This window comes from Streptopelia decaocto (genome assembly GCF_964273445.1).
Source record: "Streptopelia decaocto genome assembly, chromosome: 7".
NCBI classification, from domain to species: Eukaryota; Metazoa; Chordata; class Aves; order Columbiformes; family Columbidae; genus Streptopelia; species Streptopelia decaocto.
In genome coordinates, this window is record NC_138661.1 from 56029233 (window position 1) to 56051149 (window position 21917).

At 39.0% G+C, this 21917-nt stretch overlaps 1 protein-coding gene across 1 annotated transcript in view; it reads right to left on the minus strand.

Moving 5' to 3' along the window:
• PDE3B (phosphodiesterase 3B) overlaps positions 1-21584 on the minus strand; it is an 88163-nt gene extending 66579 nt beyond the window's left edge. The window contains exon 1 of the mRNA XM_082059137.1: positions 20304-21584. Coding sequence (XP_081915263.1) covers positions 20304-21338 — 1035 coding nt within the window. The 5' untranslated portion in view covers positions 21339-21584. The remainder of the gene's footprint in view (positions 1-20303) is intronic.
• Between the last annotated feature and the right edge of the window lie 333 nt (positions 21585-21917).

Consider the following 21917-nt stretch of genomic DNA (forward strand, 5'->3'; position numbering starts at 1 on the left):
GTCATATAGCAGATGACTGCTAAGAGCCACTCTTACACTCTTCAGAAGCGCTTGCCAAACTGTCTCAGTCAATGAATAATTACCATCAACTATTTCTTACAATATATTTCTAATAACATTTTCAGCTGAAAAGTCTTTGTACTGTTTTAGCTCTTCAGTATATTTTTGCCAACTAGCCACACTTACTGAATCTCTTACAGACCATATTCTGGGAATTCCAATAACAGAGGACCATGTACATCCATTATACTTCACACAGCATTGTCTAGAACAGGTTATCTTGTCAAATCACTAGCAAATAGATAAAGCCCTAAGAATTGCTAAATTCTTATTCTGACATAACAAAACAGAAGTGTTCTAACTCCATCTTCTGGCTAGGAATAACTGGTATGGAAGATAAAAAGAAATATCAAGCAAATTCAGCTTGACATTAGGCTTTACTTACAAACTTCATGCTTCTATAGTCTTGTTTCTTCTTTATGTGATTCAAGCTTTCTCTCCAGTTCGTCAGTCCTTTTGCTTCCCTCTCCCTTTTCCTGGGTTTGCATTTAATCTTTGTTAAGCATCTATGTAATCAACATTTTTTTTAATGTGTTGTTTTAAAAAAATAGGGACTTAATCAAGGGCTAATTTCTGCTGTATCTTCCCAAACATTATTAAAAAAAAAGGTGATGAGAAACTGCCATTGTAATAGGAAAGCATTATTAGTTGCACAATGCAAGATCCAATATTTCAGATTTCATAAAGGGGTAGAGCTAACAACTCAAAGCAGCAGGACTGCAGGTGTTTTCACAAGATTTCCTCTTGTATTCCAAACCTCCAGCATATGGTAGAAGAAAAAGTAAAGAAGTCCACAACAGAAACAGATACCTGAAGTCATTTGTGTGTGCCCCTCAACAGATGAATTTGTTCAAAAGCTGAAATGAGACCTGTGGTAGGCCTGCTTCCATTTCTCCACTCCCAGACACTTCTGCAAAAAATGATAATTGTGGCTAATGCCTTTTACACTGGTGATTCTACTGGGATGATGAACAGAACATCTAGGCAAACATCTCTATAAAATGAACATACCACAGACTGAGAGTTATTATGAAAGGAATAGGTGGGAGATGATTGGGTTGCAGAATTGCTTACTATAGAAAATTGAAAACCTGACAGAACTCTGAAGCTGACAGGAACAAAGTCATGGGACCTATTTGTCCCATGAAGTTCAGTTTGGGCTTAGACTATTAATTTTGTCATTTTGATCATATTTTCCTTTTTCTTGCTGTCATATGTGATTTTTTGGCAACATGAAAATTAAGAGCCAAGATGCATTACTACAAAGAGCTGGACTGAAGCTTCCTTATTATAGCAACTTACTTTGTTGGAAACTTCAGGTACCCACAAATGTGAGCAGAAAAATCATCAAAATTACTAGAAACATCAAAGCGGGCCAGAAATACTTCCTGACTCAGCATGAGAGGACTTCCACACTTCATATTTCAGCTATCCAGTGTTGATGCATTCTGTTCCTTTGACTTCTGGGATACAAATGCAGAATATGCAGTTCACACAAGACATAGGAAAAATATAGAGGCATTTATGTGTGAGGGGATGCTATTTTCAGTGATTTATTGGGAAGTTCTAACACATCCACTCTTTGAACTGCAGTGTCCCTAGTTCTCTTAGATCAGCACAACATGGCATTGCCACAATAAAGGAGCAATCCTGCCCTCCCTCAGCTGCATATTCCCATCCCTGTGTCACCCCCTTACACAGCAATAACATTCATGCAGACACGTGGCAAGGAACTACAAAAAGAACTGATGCGTTCTAACATAGATTAGTTCCCCGATTTAGTTCACTGAGTAGTCTCATGAATGCTTGTGTCAGCAGCAAGGGGGATGGTGCCAGGGCACGAACAAGCAGACAGTGCTGGGAAGGACCACTCCTTTCAGTGGAAGCACCACAAAGCATTCAGGGAATCGGAACAATTGAGTAGAGGTGTTCAGATTAGAACTAATCTAAATTGGACATAGATCTTAGCATCAGAAAATTATCACGCACTAACCCCAGAACTCAAAATTCTAATCAAGACTTGCACTGCAATTTTATCTCCCAGACAACAAAAGCTGCTGTTGCACCACACATTTTAGTTAGTTCTGCTTCTGGTATTATCGGGGGAAAAAAAAAAAGAGGCAAAAAGACCCTCCAAACAAAAAACACCAAAATGTGAAGGGAAAATGAGGTAGGTGGGAGGGTAGGGGGTGATGAGGGAAAAAAAAAAAAAAAAAAAAAAAAAAAAAGATAAATATATCAGAGACAAATATGAGAGTGCAGCATTCCAAAATTAAAAAAAAAAAAAAAAAAAGAGGGAGGTATAGAAAAGTTACTGATATCACTATACCATTTGACTTTAAAAGCCTCCAATGTGCATTTTAGCAAAAACCTTACCTTTAAATAGCTACATTACACAGAGGTCAATGTTTTAAATCAGAAATGTTGATAAAAATACTATCCCAGAATAAAACTGTAGTGGGATATGAAGACTGAGAAAAATGAACTGCAACTGTCATCTAAGGCAATGAAAAGGAGAAACAAGCTCTCCATTCCATGAGATTTTAGGGACCTGTTAAATTCTATTGACTAATTAAGTACGCAACTTCTATGTAGATACCAAACACATTGAGAGAAAGGCTGACACTGAAGAATTTGGAAACAAGTTACTTAACTTGGACAGAGACAATAAATAAATGGTGAAAATCACAAAATAGTAAAGGAAAACTTGTGACATGCCAGGAAAATTTAGAGATGGCTAAAGCATGCCTTTCTGCAATTCCCCGTAGCTTTTATTCTCTAAAAATCCAAAACAAACAAAGAAGCCCAATGACAGGTTTACTGCAGTCTGAAGTTGTGATGTCCTAGGGTAGAACTGCAGAGAAACTTCCTATTCAGAGTAAAGAAGATTTTAATATCAGGAGAAAGTGGCTGGTGAACAGAAGTCTACATAATTTCTTCTATTGATCTTAATGATTACATGCCAACAAGAAAACATTACTGGCAAAGATGGTTTGAAAACAAAAAGACCTGCAAGAAAGCTATGCAAATTACACAATGAGAATAATTTTAATAGTTTGTCTATCTTATGTGGTTCTAATGATCATTTAGGAACATAACCATATGATAAGAAAACAAATTTAAAACAAACAAACTGTATTGCTCAGAAAAACATGAAAATATTCTTGATGCACAAAACTATCCATGCAAGGTAATCTACAGCCGGCCATTTTAGCTACCTACATAAAGAAACAATAGACTGCCAGTCACTTCCTTGATTTTTTCAGTGGAATTTTCTACAAAATACTTCATAGCATAAGAGTTGCAAAGAAGATTTTACTGATTTATTTTTCTCAGTAAAAATCACAATTAGAAGATGATGAAAGAGACCTTAATTCCTTTTCTCTTTCATAGCATTCACCTACCTGACTGGATCTAAAAGTTACAGAACAAACAGTATCAGAAAAGTTGACTTATGAAGTCAGGAGACTACGACAAATATAAACCAATGTTTCCCCAGGAATCATACAAAACTTCAGAGACTTTGCTGAAAAAAATACAGTCCCTTACTGTAATACCTAAAAGATTAAACAGCCAAATAGTATCCTGCTAATTTGCAGCTCCATCTGCTATTACAGACTTATCTTTTGAACCATGCATGTATATCAAACAGTCTGGCTGAGAATATGGCATTCAGGAAACAACAACTGAATGTTGTTAGCTCATAAAAGCACTTTGAAAATAGCTAACAAGTGTCAGATTGAAGATTAAATTCAGATAATGAAACAATCTTAAAAGTTATTCAGAAAAATAAGTATGTGATGATGTAACTCCCATCTCCTTCATTGAAGGAAGACTGACAAGGCTTACAGGGCTAAACTACTAAATGACGATAAAACAAAATATTCAGTATGTTTGGTGTATTGCATAACTTGCAGGCATTGCCCTAAATAAAGGGCAAAGTTACTGGGCATACACTTCTAGAACACAATGGTGATCTGATGACACCGTAACCTCAGTCTTACTGTCCAGAATTAACTGAAGGGATAAAGATGATTAAGGACAAAATTCACAATTCAAAATGGATATTTCCAGATCTTGCTTTGTTAACATCTACATTAGCTGTTCATTAATCAAACAAATTTAAATCCCAATATTCACTGATTCAATGTAAAACTTTGTAACTTGCAACTGAGCTAATTAAATGCATACCAAATAAAGCACATACCAAGCGGTGGCCACATGCAACAACATGTGTTAGTGAGGTTGGACAAGTCAGTCAAACAACTTTGAACCAGCAGCAAAGCCAGTTGTTCTTCCCTTAGAATGGCATCCCAATGCTTTAACCACCTCCACACACACAAAAAAAACCCTGTTTTTTTCTCTTTTTTTGTTAACTAAAATTGAAGATATTCACATACAAAGATCCCAGACCAGATAGACAGTGATCGCTGTTTGGAATGCAGCCCCAGTGACCAGCTAATGATAGATGACATTGGTCTACAGTGTGAAAAATGCCCTAAAAATATGGTCTGCTAGACTCTTAAAGCCAAGTTAATCTATCATAAATGTGCAGAAACAGAGATACTAAATCTTTCTAAGCCTTGTATTCAAGGGTTTAAAGCAGGGAGTGGGGAGGAGTTGGGTTTGAAAGGTTTTTTTCATAGTTGTCGGGTGGAGTTTTTTGTTTGGGTGGTTTTGGGGAGGATTATAGAGGTTTGGTTGGTTGTTTTTCTGCCCCCGCCCCGCCTCCAACCCCCCCAAGAGCTTTGCATACAGACTTCAGATATTAACATTGCTCTAACTGATGATCTGTCAAAGTTACTCTTTCAACAAGGAAGAAAATGCAGGAGCTTTATATGGAAGGATTTGTCAAAAATGATTTGAAAATCTTAGAAATCAAACACTTAAAGTATAGTAACTTTTTAAGCTTCACACAAGAACAGGAACACAAGTGTACTCTTTACTAACCTCAACATTTTAACAAGTTTATATTTTAACCATATACTATAATACGAGTTTGTTAAAATCTAAGTTCATTTGTGTGTTTGCCTATGTAACAAACAAAAAAACAAACAAAAGTAAAAACACAGTGACAAGCATTCCCGGTTTAAGATGTTGGTCACTGTGTTATTTTTCCCTAAAAAAAAACAAAAACAAAAACAAAACAAAACTAGCCATAGCTAGCCATAAGGCAATACTCATACTAACAACGTACATCAATATTAAATCAGTTACTGTGAATTTGTTTACAGTTCTTCAGTGAAATGCAGAAGACATGATGATTTTCTGAGATAAAACACACTGCTTTCAACACTAACTGGTTTATATTAGTGGCTAGGTAACCACTGGAAATTACTGCATTCTAATCAACAAAGGAAAAGTATTTAGAATACAAATCCTTTGTTTTAGAGGTTAAACCTCAGGTAACATTAATTTTGTAAACTATATTTTAATATGTAAGACACAGGAATACTTCAGTAGAATTTCTAGAAAAGGCAGTGATATCCATAATGCTGGTGAAACTTAAAGTCTTAATTTTGATAACTAGGGTAGATCATTTTCATACAGATCACAAAAATTTAATTGTACATCTTTCAGAATCGAGAAGAACTACAACGTTCTTTGCAGAAGTAGGCTGGAGAGTTTAAATAACTTTTCAATTTACCCAAAGTAGCACTTTGCAAATTCTCCTGAGCGCCATAGCCACAGCCACGACCAAACAGTTTGAGATGAAGCCAGTCTTTTCCTTTGTAACAGTCGAGTTCAGCTTGCAACATTATCAAAAATAAAAGAACTGTAAGCTAATTGCTGGCAAGTATGACGCAAGCGGTTTCCGAGGTAACAGCTCAAGTTGCTGAAGTGCCTGATCCAGCATTTCCTCATCTGTTTGCACTCACACCAGCAGTCTGACAATGTAGTCACTGCATCCTGTTTCACTCAGCAGCCAGCAAAACACACTGAGCTTAACCCTTGACTAACATCTTCACAGTTAATCTATCCTACTTATAAACTAACTTCTACAGCAGTGTTTTGGGTACTCATTTTTATTTTTCTCACACCTTTGCAGCAGCTGTCTGCACTGCATTTTCTTTTCAACTGAGAAGGAAAATCTGAGAAAAACATTGTCTAAAATAAATACCTAACAGATATCTTTTCATTTGCATTTGCAATACTGAAAGTTTCTGCCACAAATTAAGTTAAAAAAAAAAGTAACTTGCAGATTCTACATAAAATATCAATTTTTCTGTGTCTGTTTTTAAATGTATAGCTCCAGAATGTTCCTGATTTTATACTATATCCAGAGTAAATTCAATACAAACATCACAAGCATCTGTGAAACTACTTCCCATTCACTTCAAATAGGTGTGTATTCATATATAAGTAGGAAGCATGTTTTAGAAATGTATCACAAACCAGTTACTGCATACACCAAGGAAAACAAAAATCACATTTTGATCTAAAAAAAGTGTAGAGCATGGATCTCATCAATAAGTTATCTTTCAGAGGAAATACTGACTTGAGAGAAAATAATAAAAATCAACCACATCAATAAAAAAATGCAAATATTAGCCTGACAATACACTGCACACACACACAAAAGGATAATTTAAGGGTTTACTTTAAAATGCTAATTTGGTCATTTCAGGACATGAATAAACTCGAAAAAAACTATTTCCAGCACAGGGCTTTTACGTGCTAACGTCAGTGCTTACCCAGTATAAAACATAACTCTTTTTCTGTACTATGGAAAAGGCGTGGTGCACAAAAAAAAAAAGGCAAAATAAAAGTAATATTTTGTTTAAAATTCTGGACAATGCTCACCAAGGCACAATGCACATGAAATTTACTGCTGATAAAAAGTCTCGCACCTTCACTGCCTGATCTAACCAGAGCAAGTTTCAGTGGGAAATCCCCTAAAGCATTCTGAAATAGACAGATGACAGCCCGACCAACCTGTCACAGCAGCTTCCCGACCACTACAGAGAACTAGGTATTGAAACGTGAAGGTGCAGGGGGGAGGTGCCTTCAGGGACTTTTTACTATTTCTTTCACAAAAGTTTACTCACTCAGGAGGCCAGGCTCCTATCAAGTTAGAACTGCTTCTAAAAGGAGATCTAAACCAGTCCTGATTAACCAGTAACTGGAAGTCTCATTTTTTCAAATACGTCACAGATCCTCCTGTTTCTTGGGAGGCCTTCTTGCTTAAATCTATTATCACAGCTTATGCATACTCAAAAACAAAAAATACAGTGTTAACCCAAAAAGTTCAGGGGCACAGACAAACGAGTAGCCTGAAATAAAGCTCCAAAGAACAGTGTGCAGGTATGCACTGGCAAATATATTTACCTACAAAATAAGAAACAAAAGAGGGATACCATGTTTACATGTTTACTCTGGCTTAGTCAGCAATTAACTACTTGTTAGCATGTCAGTGATGTTTTTAATCTAAATGCAGATCCTTCTGTCAGCAGGCTTTTCTACTCTCTTGGTATAGTTTTTCCCTGCATCACTTCTTAGCTTCTTCCCATACACTTGCATTTCCCTTCATTTTGATGTTGCAGTACCCAGGAAGGCAGAAGACAAAAGAAATGTTTTATTCACCATTAGATAACTTTCCTGAATTAAATGGAAAGTGAGCTCAGGAAAAAAAAAAAAAAGGTCTGGTATGTGATTGTGGAAATTCCAGAGGTCAAGAAGTTTCAGGGATGACGAGGTAATGACAGGCAGAAAACCTATGATGATACAAGGCATGTTAAGGAACACAAATATCCCTGTTGGGGAGGGAAGCAAACCAGGACAGACTAGCAAGACTATGGTTGCAGAGCTGTGCTGGGATGCAAAAGCTTCCCACCCCAACTCTATGCAACAAAGGATCGAGGGAGCCCTGGGAAAAATCAAGAGCCACATGACAGCTTTAGGTTATGGGATTCAAGGTTCAGTCAGGTTCTCCAAAACTAAAACATAAAAGGGTTGCTGAGGACATCTTTGATAAAATGAGTTTTTAGATGCCTAGATTAAAACCAAGTGGAAGAACATCCACACGCAAGTTCTGTCAGAGGGCACTAAAAAATATATCTAAATATGAACACAGGCACCAAGTGTCTTAACCATTTTGGTTTTGTGATTGAACTATAACAGGATCATTTTGCATAGAAGGTCTGCCTCTATAAGGCTTGGGAGTCTATCCAAATACTAACAATTTATTACTTTTGCAATACTCAGAATTGCTAACTGCCTTATAACAATCCACAACTATGGAATCCACCACCACTGTTTTTCTCCAGCTTTACCTCCTGCTACACTCTGACTGGGACATGAGAAAAAAAAAACACACAGCTCTGTCCACCAAGTTAGATAGTCTCTCAGATGACACTCATGACCAGACGGATGAAGGGAACTCACTGTTCCTTCTGACTCTGGCTTTTCTTGGCTTATACCTTTTCCTGAAATCTGCAGGGGTACCACTGCAGAACATCTCCAAAAGTGACGCAAAGCTGATGGGAAAAAAAAAGGACAGACCTGGGGCACAGCTGGGAATCTAACAGACATGCTAAGCCAAATTACTACTCAGAAATTGGAAATAAAGTTCAAATTTTCCTTCAAAAAAAAAAGTTCTGCATAAGTCCAGTTAAATTTGCTTGCCCTGTGGAGGTAAATAAAGCTTAAGACATCAGGACAGAAAACACTCCTCGGTTCCTACTGACCCTGTTACAACCCAAGCTGCAATCAGAATGAAATATATCAATTTAATTTGTACATGAACGCCAGTATTATAAAGATCAGGCAAAGCTTTCTCATAGCTCTCAAACATTGCAGGAGGTACACTGACAAATACAAATCCTGTAATTCTTTCCCTCCATTTTGAATGGAGAAGTGAAGGGAGTAAGCTGTTCAGTAATAGGGTTTATTCCCTATTATCCTTAGTCAGCCAACCACTACAGCATTTGTGCCAGTACTACTCCTGTTTCTTCCTCCTCACTTGCTTACAATCTGAAAGAGTTAGGTAAAACATAAACAAGATGGCTAAAGGCTTAGTATTCGCCAAAAAAAAAAAAAAAAAAAAAAAAAAGCAGCAAGCAAACCTAGAAAACCTTTGTCCCCTCTATCCAGGAAATAAACAAACAGGGGATTGTTTTCAGCTTTGAAGATACCAAAAAACATACAGATCATCTTCAGGCAGCGAAGAATAAGTTTGCTTATTCTTGCTTATTCCAACTTGCAGAAATAAAAGAACAAAATGAAAAAAATAACTTTACAATATTGTATAGTATCAAGGTAAAGGATAAGGTTTGTATGAGTATGTCAATATTAAACTTACATGGCTTTCCAAATGTAGTTTACTTACGTCTCTTTTTTCAATAATGGACATTTACATGGTACTTATGTAAGGGATTCTAGAAACATTTTCATGTTGTAAATGCAAAGAAATATTTAATTCTTCTGTTTTATAAATTATATGTTCCAAAATGTTCCACACTTAAAAAAAAAAAACAATAATTTGATTGCTAGGTTTTGAAAAAAATATAATGTTTTCAGTCAGAACATTTTTGTGTTTGCTGAAATATACTTGTAATTTTGGACCAAATTACATGACTGATCTTGTAACATGTAGAAAGAGAAAGAATACACTGGTAGGAAGCGGTGTTAAAATTACTGTAAAATTAAGAACAGATAAGGACAGGGAAAGAGAAAGAAAAATGCCACTTAAAAAAAGACAAGCAAGTAAGCAATTTACTATTGGACATTAATCTCCTGATAAATTATTTTTCTTGTAATTTCAAGGCCCAAGTAACTAAAAAGAAACCTGTGTCTTCTAAATGCACACCAATCCTGTCCATCAACAGACACATGAAAGGAACACAGCTTTAAGAATGAGAACTAAAGTTATAAATTACATTAAACCCTGTGAATTTTTAAACTAGTAAGAACTATAATCCCAGTCCTTAAAGACTGTAAAACACATGTTCTTTTCCACTTGAAAGCTTAAGTGCTCTGCTGACCCTAGGGAGCTTCCTACAAGAATAAGTGTTAAGGCAAGTACAGAAGACTTACAAATCTTAGGAATGAGATTTTAAGAGCAATTGGTCTCATACAAGAAAAATCACCTAAAACTAACTATATACATTTATAGGTCCACTATTAAAGTTGTATTGACCTTTGCAGCTATTCTTGAAACAGCATTTCTTTATTACAGGAATCACAATTTGATTTTTTTCTGAAGTTGTAAATGACTTTCCTGAACAAGATAGAAATTCCATATTTACAGACACAGCACCAGTTCCTAATGAATTTCTCCTGAAATTTTATCCTTAATGATCTAATAATAGGTTATGCAAATTTCATACGTAAGCACAGAGTTTTAATCAGTTTTTACAAGACTGTTTGAAGCTTAGGGTCTTTTAACTAATCTTGATTTTACTCTTCATAAAAAAAAAAAGTTATCCTTCACGTGAAGATTGAAATACTGTTTTTTTCTTCAGAACCTTCTGCAGATGTCTCCGATATGACGGTCATTGTCTCAGAGGGTTTGAAAACAGGCCACACTTAAAAGCAACAGACAGCATATGCATCTGCTCATCCTCTCCCTTTGTCTTTTCATCTTGACGTAATAGAAGAATCACTTGCAAGCATATTATTTTCAAGTTTCTTTAAAAATTCTTTAAAAACCAACAAACAGACTGCCAGTTATGAAAAGTAAATTAAATAAAGTGATTACAAAAAAGACTGGTCATTAACACAAAAGCTGTTCCAAACTCTCATTTCTTAATCAAACTAATTCAACCAGAAACTCCAAATAGAAAGAAAAAATAGATTTTCAGTATTACCATTACCATTCTGCTATGGTGAATTAAAAGTACCAGGAAACTCTGATACAGATTCTAATTAATCCTTTTCTATAACTACATAAAAATAAGTTAACAGATACTTGTAATCAAAACACTTTCAACTGTGCTTTGGCATAACAGCACAAAGCTGTTATTTATGTCATAGTAATCACTCATTCTCACTTCAGGTAGACACACTGCATTTCTTTAGTCATTAGAAAGTCATTAGCAAGATCCTACATAACATTCCCCAGCTTTTAGTATTTAAAAAAAAAAAAAAAAAAAAAAGAGACTAGAAGATGCCTAGTTAAACATCTGTGTGCACAATCAATTGAAATTCTCTCATTGCAAGTGTCATTTGAAATTTGCTTTCTAAGCATGCTTCAGTGATCCCCCAAAGGATACTATGCTACCCTGAAAATGCAGTTAGTTGAAACAAGAACAGGAGGAGGACACATACAGGGTAGACAACACAAGCTTGTTTGTGTTTTCCAGTTAAGATATGAAATATACTGTTCTATCTTTACTAACATGTTAGGAAGAACCAAGCCCCTGTCATCAATTAATGTATGTGTTTATTTACCCCCGTCTATAAGCAGCAATACACAGTAGGTTCATCTGTGTTTCAGTACACTTTTGTATGGACAATCTCAATGGAAACAGTATAACCCAGATCAACATTCATCCTTTCCTGAGCAAAATAAAGCCTGCTTCTCACAGATCTGGCCAGCCAAGAGGAAAACTCTGCTAGTGTGCTTTAACTTCTTCCAGTCTGAGCCAATTCCTTCAGGGCAGTGCCAGAGCAGATGGCATTTCACAAGGCACAGCAGGATCTAAACTTTTTCAGCCTGCTAATCACACCTTCAGGTTTCAATAAAAATTTCCCTCCCCTACTACCCACACATAAGGCCATAACTACTTGTATCTATAAAAATGCAGCTTAAATTAACTGAAATTTTATTTCGTAGTATGTAATGAGGATAATTCTAAGGGAGTGAGAATGTGTAGGATTACTATGGAATTGCAAGAGTGGGTATGAAAGAGCCTGTGAGTACATTTACACATTACACTGTCTAGGTGGCAAACCAAATGAAATGAAAGCTGGTGTGGATGTTAATCAAGACAATAATCACCTAAGACTTCTTTCAAATACATTCCTTTAAAGATAGCATCACTGAAGTACATGCACAACACTGAATTTTATTAACTATGAATGATGTCCTGGAAATATAGAGATCAATCCCTTCCTCAGAGAAAGCTCACAAAAAGTCTCTTCATATCTGTCCTTTCCGAAGTTAAAAGCGCAGCAAAGAGGCCGTCCACTGACGTAAAGCACACACGCTGTAAGGTTCTTGGCCAACATACATTGCACACAGAAGATAATGAGATATCTAGTGTTTATCAGTCATCAAATGTTGGAAAACAGCAGGTGCACCAGCAATTTGTGTGAAAGGACAGAAACTGTACTGGAGAGCCAAAAGTACTAGAAAAACCTCACTGATATCTGTTCTTTAAAAAAAAAAAACAACCTGCATTTCTTATCCTATATTAGTAACTTAGAGTACCCAGAAATTTAGAATTCCTTTAAGAGAATTTACCAGACAAAAGGAACAAAACTACATTCCTGAAGTTGCAAACAAGTATCACACAAGAGTGCTTAGGGGATAGAAAAGGAAAAAAATAAAACCAAAACAAATAAACAAAAACCCCAATCAAACATAAAACACCAAACAACAACAAAAAACACCCCCTAAAAAACACACACAAAAACAAACAATCAAACAACAAAGTTCTTATTTAATGTCTAATACTAAATTGACTCTAAGAAAATATGAGAAGACCCTAAATGTAAATACAGGCCTTTAATTTTAGGTCACATTGGGAAAAAAGTCATGCTAAAGATGTGGACAGAGAGCCTAGTATAAGAATGCCTTTTTTAGCCGTTAGTTTAGCTCCGATCCTATTAAAGGGGTTTAATCTAGTAAAAAAGAAAATGTAACATGACCAATAATGAAGGTTAAAAGAGACACTAATACCATAATGCCTATGCAGGGAGTCATAGTTAAGCTGTTATTTCAATAAAACTGATAAAACTTCCCCCTGCAAACCTTAAGTTTCACAAACTTTCAGAAGACCTTAGTCTATATTATGAACTTTGCAGGTAAAACTGGACTGACAATAGATACAAACAGGCAGGTGTGACACAGACTTGCTGTACCACCATTTAACAGCGGCACAGTTCCTCTGGGGTGGGGGAAGCAGCACTGGCTGTTTTGGACATACTGAAAGTATTCATCCCAAATTAAATACCATGTATATTTCCCAATTACTATTACCAGCATGGGTACAGCTAAACCAATGTACCTATATTGCTAACTCATGCTAAAAATCCTGGAATGCGCCTCAGAGGGAAGATCTCTCAAAAATTCAAAGCACCTAAATACAGATTCACATGGTAAATTTCCTAGGGTATCTTGAATGGCTTAAAAATAGTAAATTATATATGTAAAAGGTCATTCTAACATTCCATAAAACTAACTTCTATTTATGAAATGAACAACAAATGGAGCATTTGCTGCAAATATGCTGTTAACTTAGTAGAAGGTATTTGGGTTTGCATAAAGGAACACTAAGGCTGCCAACTCAGTATCAGATAACAGAACTTGTCAGGATTACCATTCAATCAGTCATTTAATTGGAAATATATCAGCTTTTTCCCCAGCTCCTGTGCAAAGTGAGGTTAGCACTGGTAGTCATTAATGTTCTGCATAGTAGTACTGGTTTTCGTAAATATTGAACTATCAAACAAAGAGATATACAAAAATTACTTGGACATCTGTGCCCTATTCTGTCCTGCTGTCAGTAAACTTGCACTTGTTTCAAAGCAACGTGCTGCATATAAAAGCTATTAAAAAAAAAAAAAAAGTAGGGATGGCCCAACACATCACAACTTACGTCTGGTCACCAGATCCCTGTATTTATATGAATTATGTCCTTTCTCAAAACAGTATGATCCATTTTCAGATATAAAACTGCTTCAGAAATCATAATTTTATTTCAGCAGTCATTTGTTATGCCATCCCTAGTTCCTAGAACACTTCATTTTGTCACACTCATCAATAAGCCCATTCACTTAACTGGTCTTCTTTAAGGACAGATCTCTCCAGTCTGTTTCTGTCACACTTCCCCTTCCCAATTACCATAATCTGTCAGTTTACTTGTTACCCTGTGAACTCCAGTTTATTAGCATCCATGATTCCTGTCTGTCTAGAGGGCTCTAGTACTCTTTGACATCTACTGGATCCTTAAAATTATTTATCATGCTTATGGTTCACTAACATTTACTCATATATTATACAGTCTGCCCTGAACAATCCAAGCCCTCAGTTTCATCTTAAATTTTCAGTGAGTTGCAGAAAAGTCCCACTATTTTTTTCCATTAAAATTTCTTTTGTATTGTTCCATCTTGCTAAGCATTGTTTTCAACCCACTGAAAAAGTCACTTGAAATTCACTGTCCTTTCATTCTTCTTCACTCTCATCTTAAACTATCCTTTCAGCTCCATGCACACACATACATTGTGTCAGAAGATGAGTCTTTTCCTCAGGAAAACACACCTGACTCCTTATAATTCTCTCCCCTTTCATATTTAACATCACAGAATACACCATTCACGAACCGCAGTGTGAAGGCTGTCCCCTTTGCCATTCTAGAGACTCTCCTGGGAACCTTTTGTTCATCATCTCTACAATTTTCTTTCATAAGTTTAAAATGTCTTCCTAGTCAAAGCTGAAAATTAGTACTTTATCCCATTTATCCTCTTAGTTTTCTTTGATGCAGTCAAGTTTAGCTCTGGACACGGACCTCTTGGAGAGGTCCAGAGGAGGCCACAAAAATGGGCTGGAACACTTCTCCTATGATGACAGTCTGAGAGAGCTGGAGTTGTTCAGCCTGGAGAAGAAAAGGCTCTGTGGAGATCTTACTATGGCCTTTCAGTACTTCTTATAAAAGGGGCCTATAAGAAAGATGGGGGCAGACTTTTTCATAGGGCCTGTTGTGATAGGACAAGTGGTCATGGTTTTAAGCTAAAAGAGGGGAGAGTCAGGCTAAACATGAGGAGGAAACTTCTTTTACAGTGAGTGTGGGTGGTAAAACATTGGAACAGGTTGCTGAGAGAGGTGCCTAGAGAGGTGGACAGGGTGCATGCCCCATCCCGGGAAACATTCAAGGTCAGGTTGGACGGGGGTCTGATCAATCTGCTCTAGTTGGAATGTCCCTGGATCATTGCAGGGGAATTGGACTTACATGACCTTTAAAGGTCCCTTCCAACCCAAACTATTCTATGATCTGGCAGTTCTTGGAACCTTTTCTCCCAGTTTCCTCCCGACTTCCTCCATTTCTTTCCTACTGGCGCTCTGGTCACTCCTGTAATATTTCACCCTCACCTTCCTCCAAATTTATCAAGCATTTCCACAGCAGTTGTCTTTGATCTTCTTCCTTTCTTCTTTTACATTTTCTTTTCAGGAAGCCATACTTGTAGAAACAGTCAACCCCCTTTGCTACACTGACAACTTACAGACATGTTCCCCTGCTTTTGGCACACTTTATTCTGTCCAGAACATGAACTGCCACCAAGTCCTGGATATCTAAAAACGAGCTTAAGGTAAACTTAGCTAAGAAAGTTTTTAACTGCACTCAGTCTCCCTAATAGCATTCTTTGTAATTCTCTCTGAACCACTGTGTGGTCCTGGTGCTCACTTTGCTGGAGGATACTATCTTAAAGTATGACCTCTCTACAGGTTACTATGGGCAGACCATGCTCAAATAATCCTTTCTTTATAGTATAATACTTCAAGAATATAACTTCAGGATGAAAAAAAAAGAAGATGCAATTTTTACCAAGAGTCTTCTCATATCACATTTCATCTAGCACAAAACATTTTGTCAAGGTTAGAGAGAAGGAGAAACAATATAATCCTACTCATCTGAAATACGGTTACAAAAACAGTTTTCCAAGACTATTGCTTTCATCATATAATCGTGACACTCAGTTGCATCCCACTGAAATTGATTACATTCACAGCTCACCACACCTGCATTTCTACCTTGATTTTCTCCATAATACAGACAAAAAAAACCCAAGAGATACGAAGATTCTGTTAACAACAGATACAAATCTTGACATGCAGATACACTTACGGTGTGGTCATTGCAATCATCAGGGGAAAACTTTAAATTTCAAAGAGCTTGTTTGTCAAATACATAACAAGAAGAGTTACATTTTATGTTATTGGCTGCAACCAACAGGTAAGGGCTTACATGTTTCTAGGCTACAAACAGTATCTGAATTTAACAATTCAGTGTTAACGAGGCAGTGTAAAATGCATATTAACAGACAGCTTCTACACTAGAAAGCTTATACCCCGAGTACTTAAGGACAAAGTATAATTTGGTTCACAAATAGGCAATAGATACAAACTGTCTACGCAAATAAGGTACTGCATTAATTTCAAGTTGCATAAACATTTTAGACTCTTGAAATCGAGTCCTGGTCTTCCTAAGGTAATGCATTAAAGGTACGAGATAGCTTGGAACAGAAACTGGAGAGAGGTGGCAGTCAATCCAACAACCTAACCACAAGATGATTCTTCCTGTAATTAACAGAGTGCAATGTGAAAGCAGTCTTTATCCATGAAATATTCCAGCCTTCCTTCATGTTTGAACCCAGTCAGGTAACTAGAGAAAGTATCAGCTCTGTCTGCAGAATCTTTTGGACACATATACTGTCTATTTAATTAGGAAGGCCTATTCTTTACCCAAGGAAAAATACGAATTTTAGAAATCAGCTATTCTATTCCTATGTAGGAGTTTCTACATGTAGTAATTTGCTCTCATATACATGTTCACCATCACATTAAAGAAAAAAGTAGTTTACTACTGTATTTTTCAGGACATAAAGTGTTTACAAGATCTGTAATACTTACAAGGGCCTTTTTGATTCCCAATTCTGACTTGGCTTTCATAAAAATAATAATTAAAAAAAAAAAAAAAAAGTGGTAAATGTGCAACAGTCAATGAAGATAAACCCTTTGATACCAGTAAGAGTAGGTACCACTAAAACATTAGCATCCGATTAATACATGTAATCAAAACACCATCTATGCAAAATTTGTCATACCAATCAATACTGCAGTTGTACTGCTAATAGCCTATTCCTCTCTAGGTCCAAGATGAATCCTGGAGTAAGAATGCAAAAATCTGTTTACTGCTAAAATCATATGAATTTCTGTGAGCAGAAGCATCAATATGGTAGACTTCAGAAAAGATATTGAATTTGCATGATTTTAGCCTTAATTTCAGTCACATTGCTTCCTTATATGTGTATTTATATATTTTGATAGCAACATTTAAATATACTCACATAAAAATTTAAAGATACAATCTATTCAATACTCTTTCCTCTTGGCTAAAACATTGCCAAGTACATTGCTAGCCATATGTACTGCGGAAAAGCCACACACAGTATGAATTTGTAAACTTTGGAGGCTAAAGTAAACATAGATACTCATATAAAAGAATAAAGGTAATCTAATTTTATCAGCCTTCCAACATTATAGTTGCCATACCTGTTCAAGTACAGAAAGCAATAATCTAAATATTTGCCATAAGGATTGCTCAAATTAGAAAACATTTACAGGATTGTGCTCACAGGCCCTCTTTCCACTTCTGCCCCAGCAAACAGTGATAGTTACATCCAAGTCCAGTGTGCACACACTACTTGTTGCACATACCTGTTCCCTCACTCCCCATGCAGAGACCCCTTGGAATTGTTGGCTTGAGCTTATGAATGAAAAGAGCAGCCAACTCAATAATTTTTTTTTTTCTCTGATATTTAACAACACAGAGAGTCAGGCTTAATTTCAAATCAACAGGTAACTGAAAACTTAAGGTCAATATCGGCATTCCCTATTTTCCTCAAAGAGTAGCTAAAATCTACAGAAGAGGAAAATTTTTCACAATAAGAATAACCATCCATTCGAATAAACTGCCCAGGGAAGTGCTAGATTCCCCAAGACTGGAAACTTTTAAGATTGAGCTGGACCAGGTGCTGGGCCACCTTATCTAGACTGTGCTTTTGCCAAGATGATCCTTGTGGTGCCTTGCAACCTGGTATTCTATGACTTGATACATCTGCCTTTTTTGTTTTTATATGCCCCTGCTTGCAGAGGTTCGTACAAACCTCTATATACAAGAGGCTCCTTAACAATCATACAAAATACTTCTACTCCACTGACCTTCCCAACAATGCTTATTACACTCACTCATTATATTGGAAGAGAATCTTCGTATTATTTTATAAAAATCTGCAAAACATGCCATCAGTCTTTAAAGAAAATTCACATAATAAATGCTCTCTGAAAAGCATTAAGTGCACACGTTCCTTCAGTTTCAAGGAAGCAATATAAAAACCTTGTAATGTTTATTCAAATAAAGTCACACATTATGGGCTTACTCCCTCCCACTCTCCCACACCCAAATGATGTTTTATCAGCTCTGCATTGTCTGATCTCTCTTCAAGTCTGACGGATCAGAGGATTTAACCTGTGTTATCCTTATAAAGTCACACGTAAAATACTGCACTAAACATATATCTATGAATTCCATTTAACTGTGCTTAATAAAGCACAAATATTTATTGTAAAGCATAATAGACTATTAGGAAAACAAAGAACGTCAGATCTCTTTGTTGTTTCTGTTCACTTCCAGTGATAAAAAAGATATCAAATTCTGGAAGTCTACCAGTTACATTTTATTATGAACACGTATGATTTAACTACTGCCAATAAATTCTATGTATTTAGTTATGGTTGACATTTATGATGTTACTTAAAGAATAATAAATGCCTTAACTTGAAATATGCGCATGCCTTTAGGAATTGAGCCGAATATCAAAGGAAGCATTTAGTAACTTGTATAAGAACAAATATCTTCTGTCATCTAGAAAGGTTAATGAAACCACATTTTCTGAGGTTTTTGTACTGCAGACAAATGCGATAGAAAAAGAGAGCATTAACTATTCAGAAGAGAACAGAGAAAGTAAATTATACAATATTCCCTACATATCTTAACTGCTAATAAAATATTTTAATGTTTATTTCATAGTATGCGTTAGATAATTTGAAACTTAGTGAACAAGTTATTTCTGATGCCTGTTGCAGCATCCTTGCATTTTAAGTTTTTATGCAATAACAATTACTGCTGTATTGTTCTATTGTGCAAATTCAGGGAAAGGAACGCTCAAAAACTGCTACACCGTTTCAGATTCACCTCGTATTTCCTCAGGCTTATTTTACAGTCAGTCACAAGAAGTGCATTACAGAATACACGTCACAGCAAAATTAGAAAATTTCATGCAATATCTATGCATTTCAGGGACAACAGTAGCACATGGGGGATTCTACAGCAACAATCACTTCCCAGAAACTGTTCACTTGCACGTTTATGAAATATACTCCCCTTAGTCTCCCTCTTGTAACGGGCTGATAATCCACTTGCAGCAGCCTCAGGCCAGTTCCACCAGCAACACAACTCAATGTTCCTACAGTTCACGTGCAAGTTCCCAAATAAAAACAAACTTCCCCACACACAGGGATCTGTGCTACAAAAAAAAACAAGACTCATTGAAAAGTTTTCCGGGAGGTAGAAACCAACAGAGTTCCATTCAAGAAAACTGAGCGTTTCGGGCATCCCTCCAGACCCTGCTGAACAGCTCTCTCTTCAGTAAAAAGAAGTTTCTGAAATCCCATCAACCCAAACCTAACGCTAACTTATGTGGAGCGAGGAAGAGAGGCTGAGAGGGCGAGAGAGAAACAAGAGACGGTAACCTGCAAGGCAGAAGGACAGCTGCCACTCAAACAACGCCAACATTTGATAAATAACATCCTTCAAAACCTGGTATTTCTTTAGCACTTCGGCAATCGCTTGGTCGATAGAAAGCTGTAAGAATCAGAAGTGCCGAGCAGCTAGAAAGCTGTACTTTCTTTCTCTTGTTAAGTCTGCCAGAACTGGAGGAGGTGGTGGGCTTTGGAAAAGAAACAAACAAAATAACAAGGTAGCTCACGGCTGAAGATGTGTGTTTTGGGCTTTTGTTTTAACCAATAAGAACTACTTTTTAATATTTAAGAACGTATGAAAAGCGAACGAGCCTTCTGTCCTACAGCAAACACATTATAATGATTTAGCTTCTCTGCAGACATAAAGGATTAAATCGATTCTGCAGAACCGAGTTGAGAAACTCGCTACGGGACTAACATTTTCCTCCATTCCTCTAACAGGAGTTTGACAGCAGACATCCAGCACATACACCGCAGTTAGGAAAAGCGAGTGGCGCTCATTCCTCAGAAAGTTTCTCCCTCCAGTTTCGGAGAAACCTACCTGCTCTCTGGAAATGCAAGGCAACGAGGGTCTCCTAAACATTTTGCAGCTGCCATGGTAGCTGGCCGAAGTTTCCCCTAAGGATACGCAGCTAGATCTCCTCCTGGGTCTGATCACAGGCACTTTTTCCTCCACGCTGGGGAGCCGAGGGTGGTGATGATGCTGGTAGTGCGCTTCCCGGCTCTGAGCCGAGAAGATGCCGTGCTCCCCGACGTAGAGTGCCAGGAGGCAGCCTGCCACCCCGACCGAGCCGGCCAGCAGCGGTCGGAGGGCTGGGGGCAGCGAGTGAAGGCTGGTGAGCGACGCGAGCCACACCAGGCTGGAGAAGACCAAGACGAGGAGTCTCCGGCGCAACTTCAGCGAGCTCTGCAGCAGGGTCAGCGCTGCCACCGAGCCCAGCACTGTCAGGAGCCTGCCTAGGACCATCTGCGGCTCGGCGGGGTGCTGGGACTCGTCTTCGTGCCCCTCCGCGGGCAGCAGCCACTGCAGCACCACGAAGTCCCCCAAGTAGCAGCACACGGGAAGCGCCAGCAGGCACCAGCGGGTCGTGCCGCCGCCGGGCTCCCCGCGCCTGTCGCCGGTCAGATAGCAGGTGAGGAAGAAGAAGGCACAGGCGATGCTGAAGAGGGGGCTGAGGCAGCGGGACAGGCACAGCAAGGCGTTCAGCAGCCGGAGGCTCCGCCAGCTGCTCCCGTCCTGCTGGACCCCGGCGCTGCCCCGGCCGTGAAAGGCCAGGAGCGAGAGGACAAGGGCAGCCAGGGCGCCCAGGCTGAGCAGAGCCCGGGAGGAGGACGAGGAGGCGGCGGTCGGGAACAGCAGGAGAGAGAGGAAGCTCTTCGGAGGGTCCTGCCTGAGGGGGGTCGCGCAGCTCTTCACGTAGCCGTTCCGCAGGCTCTCCGGGCTGCTGCCGCCGCCGCCGGGGAGCGCCAGGGGGCCAAACGCCCCGCTCCCGTCCGGGTGCTGGCAGTGCTGCGGGGCTTTGCTGGGTCCGGGGGGGGAGGCGGCCGCGGCGGCGGCTTCTCTCTCTTCCCTCATGGTGGTCGGAGACGCGGAGGGGGGAGGACGAGGGAGACGCGCGGGTCGCGCTAGCTCCGGCCCGGCCTCCCCTCCCTCATCTCCTCAAGAGAAAGGCGCCGGGCTGAGCCGCCGCTTCTCCTCGGCGGGCAGCGGCGTCCGCAGCATGGTGGTAAAGACGGGGGAAAAAAAGAGAAAAGGTAAAAGTCTCGCTCGCTCGTTCGCTTTCCCCGAACGGATCCAGCGGCAGGGACTCGCTGTCGCCTCCCAGCGCTGACAGGCAGCAGCGGCCGCTGGCGGAGCCCCGGGGGCGGTGGGAGTGAGGCGGGAACGGCCGCCGCCCGCCCGCCCGCCCGCTTTTCCTCACGCCGCTGCACACGGCGCGCGCGGAAACGCCTGCGGCGGCACGCGCCCCGGGAGCGGTTGCAGCGCTAACTGCCACGCGCTAACGGCCGCACGAGGAGCGGGGGCGGGGGGAGGCGCGCCCGTCGCGAGCCACCGGCCGCTTCCCAGCGCCCCGCGGCGACAGGCGGGGCCCGGGCACCCCGAGCGGCGCTCGCCGCCGCCAGCGGAGCGATCCAGCGCGGTCGGGCCTCGGGG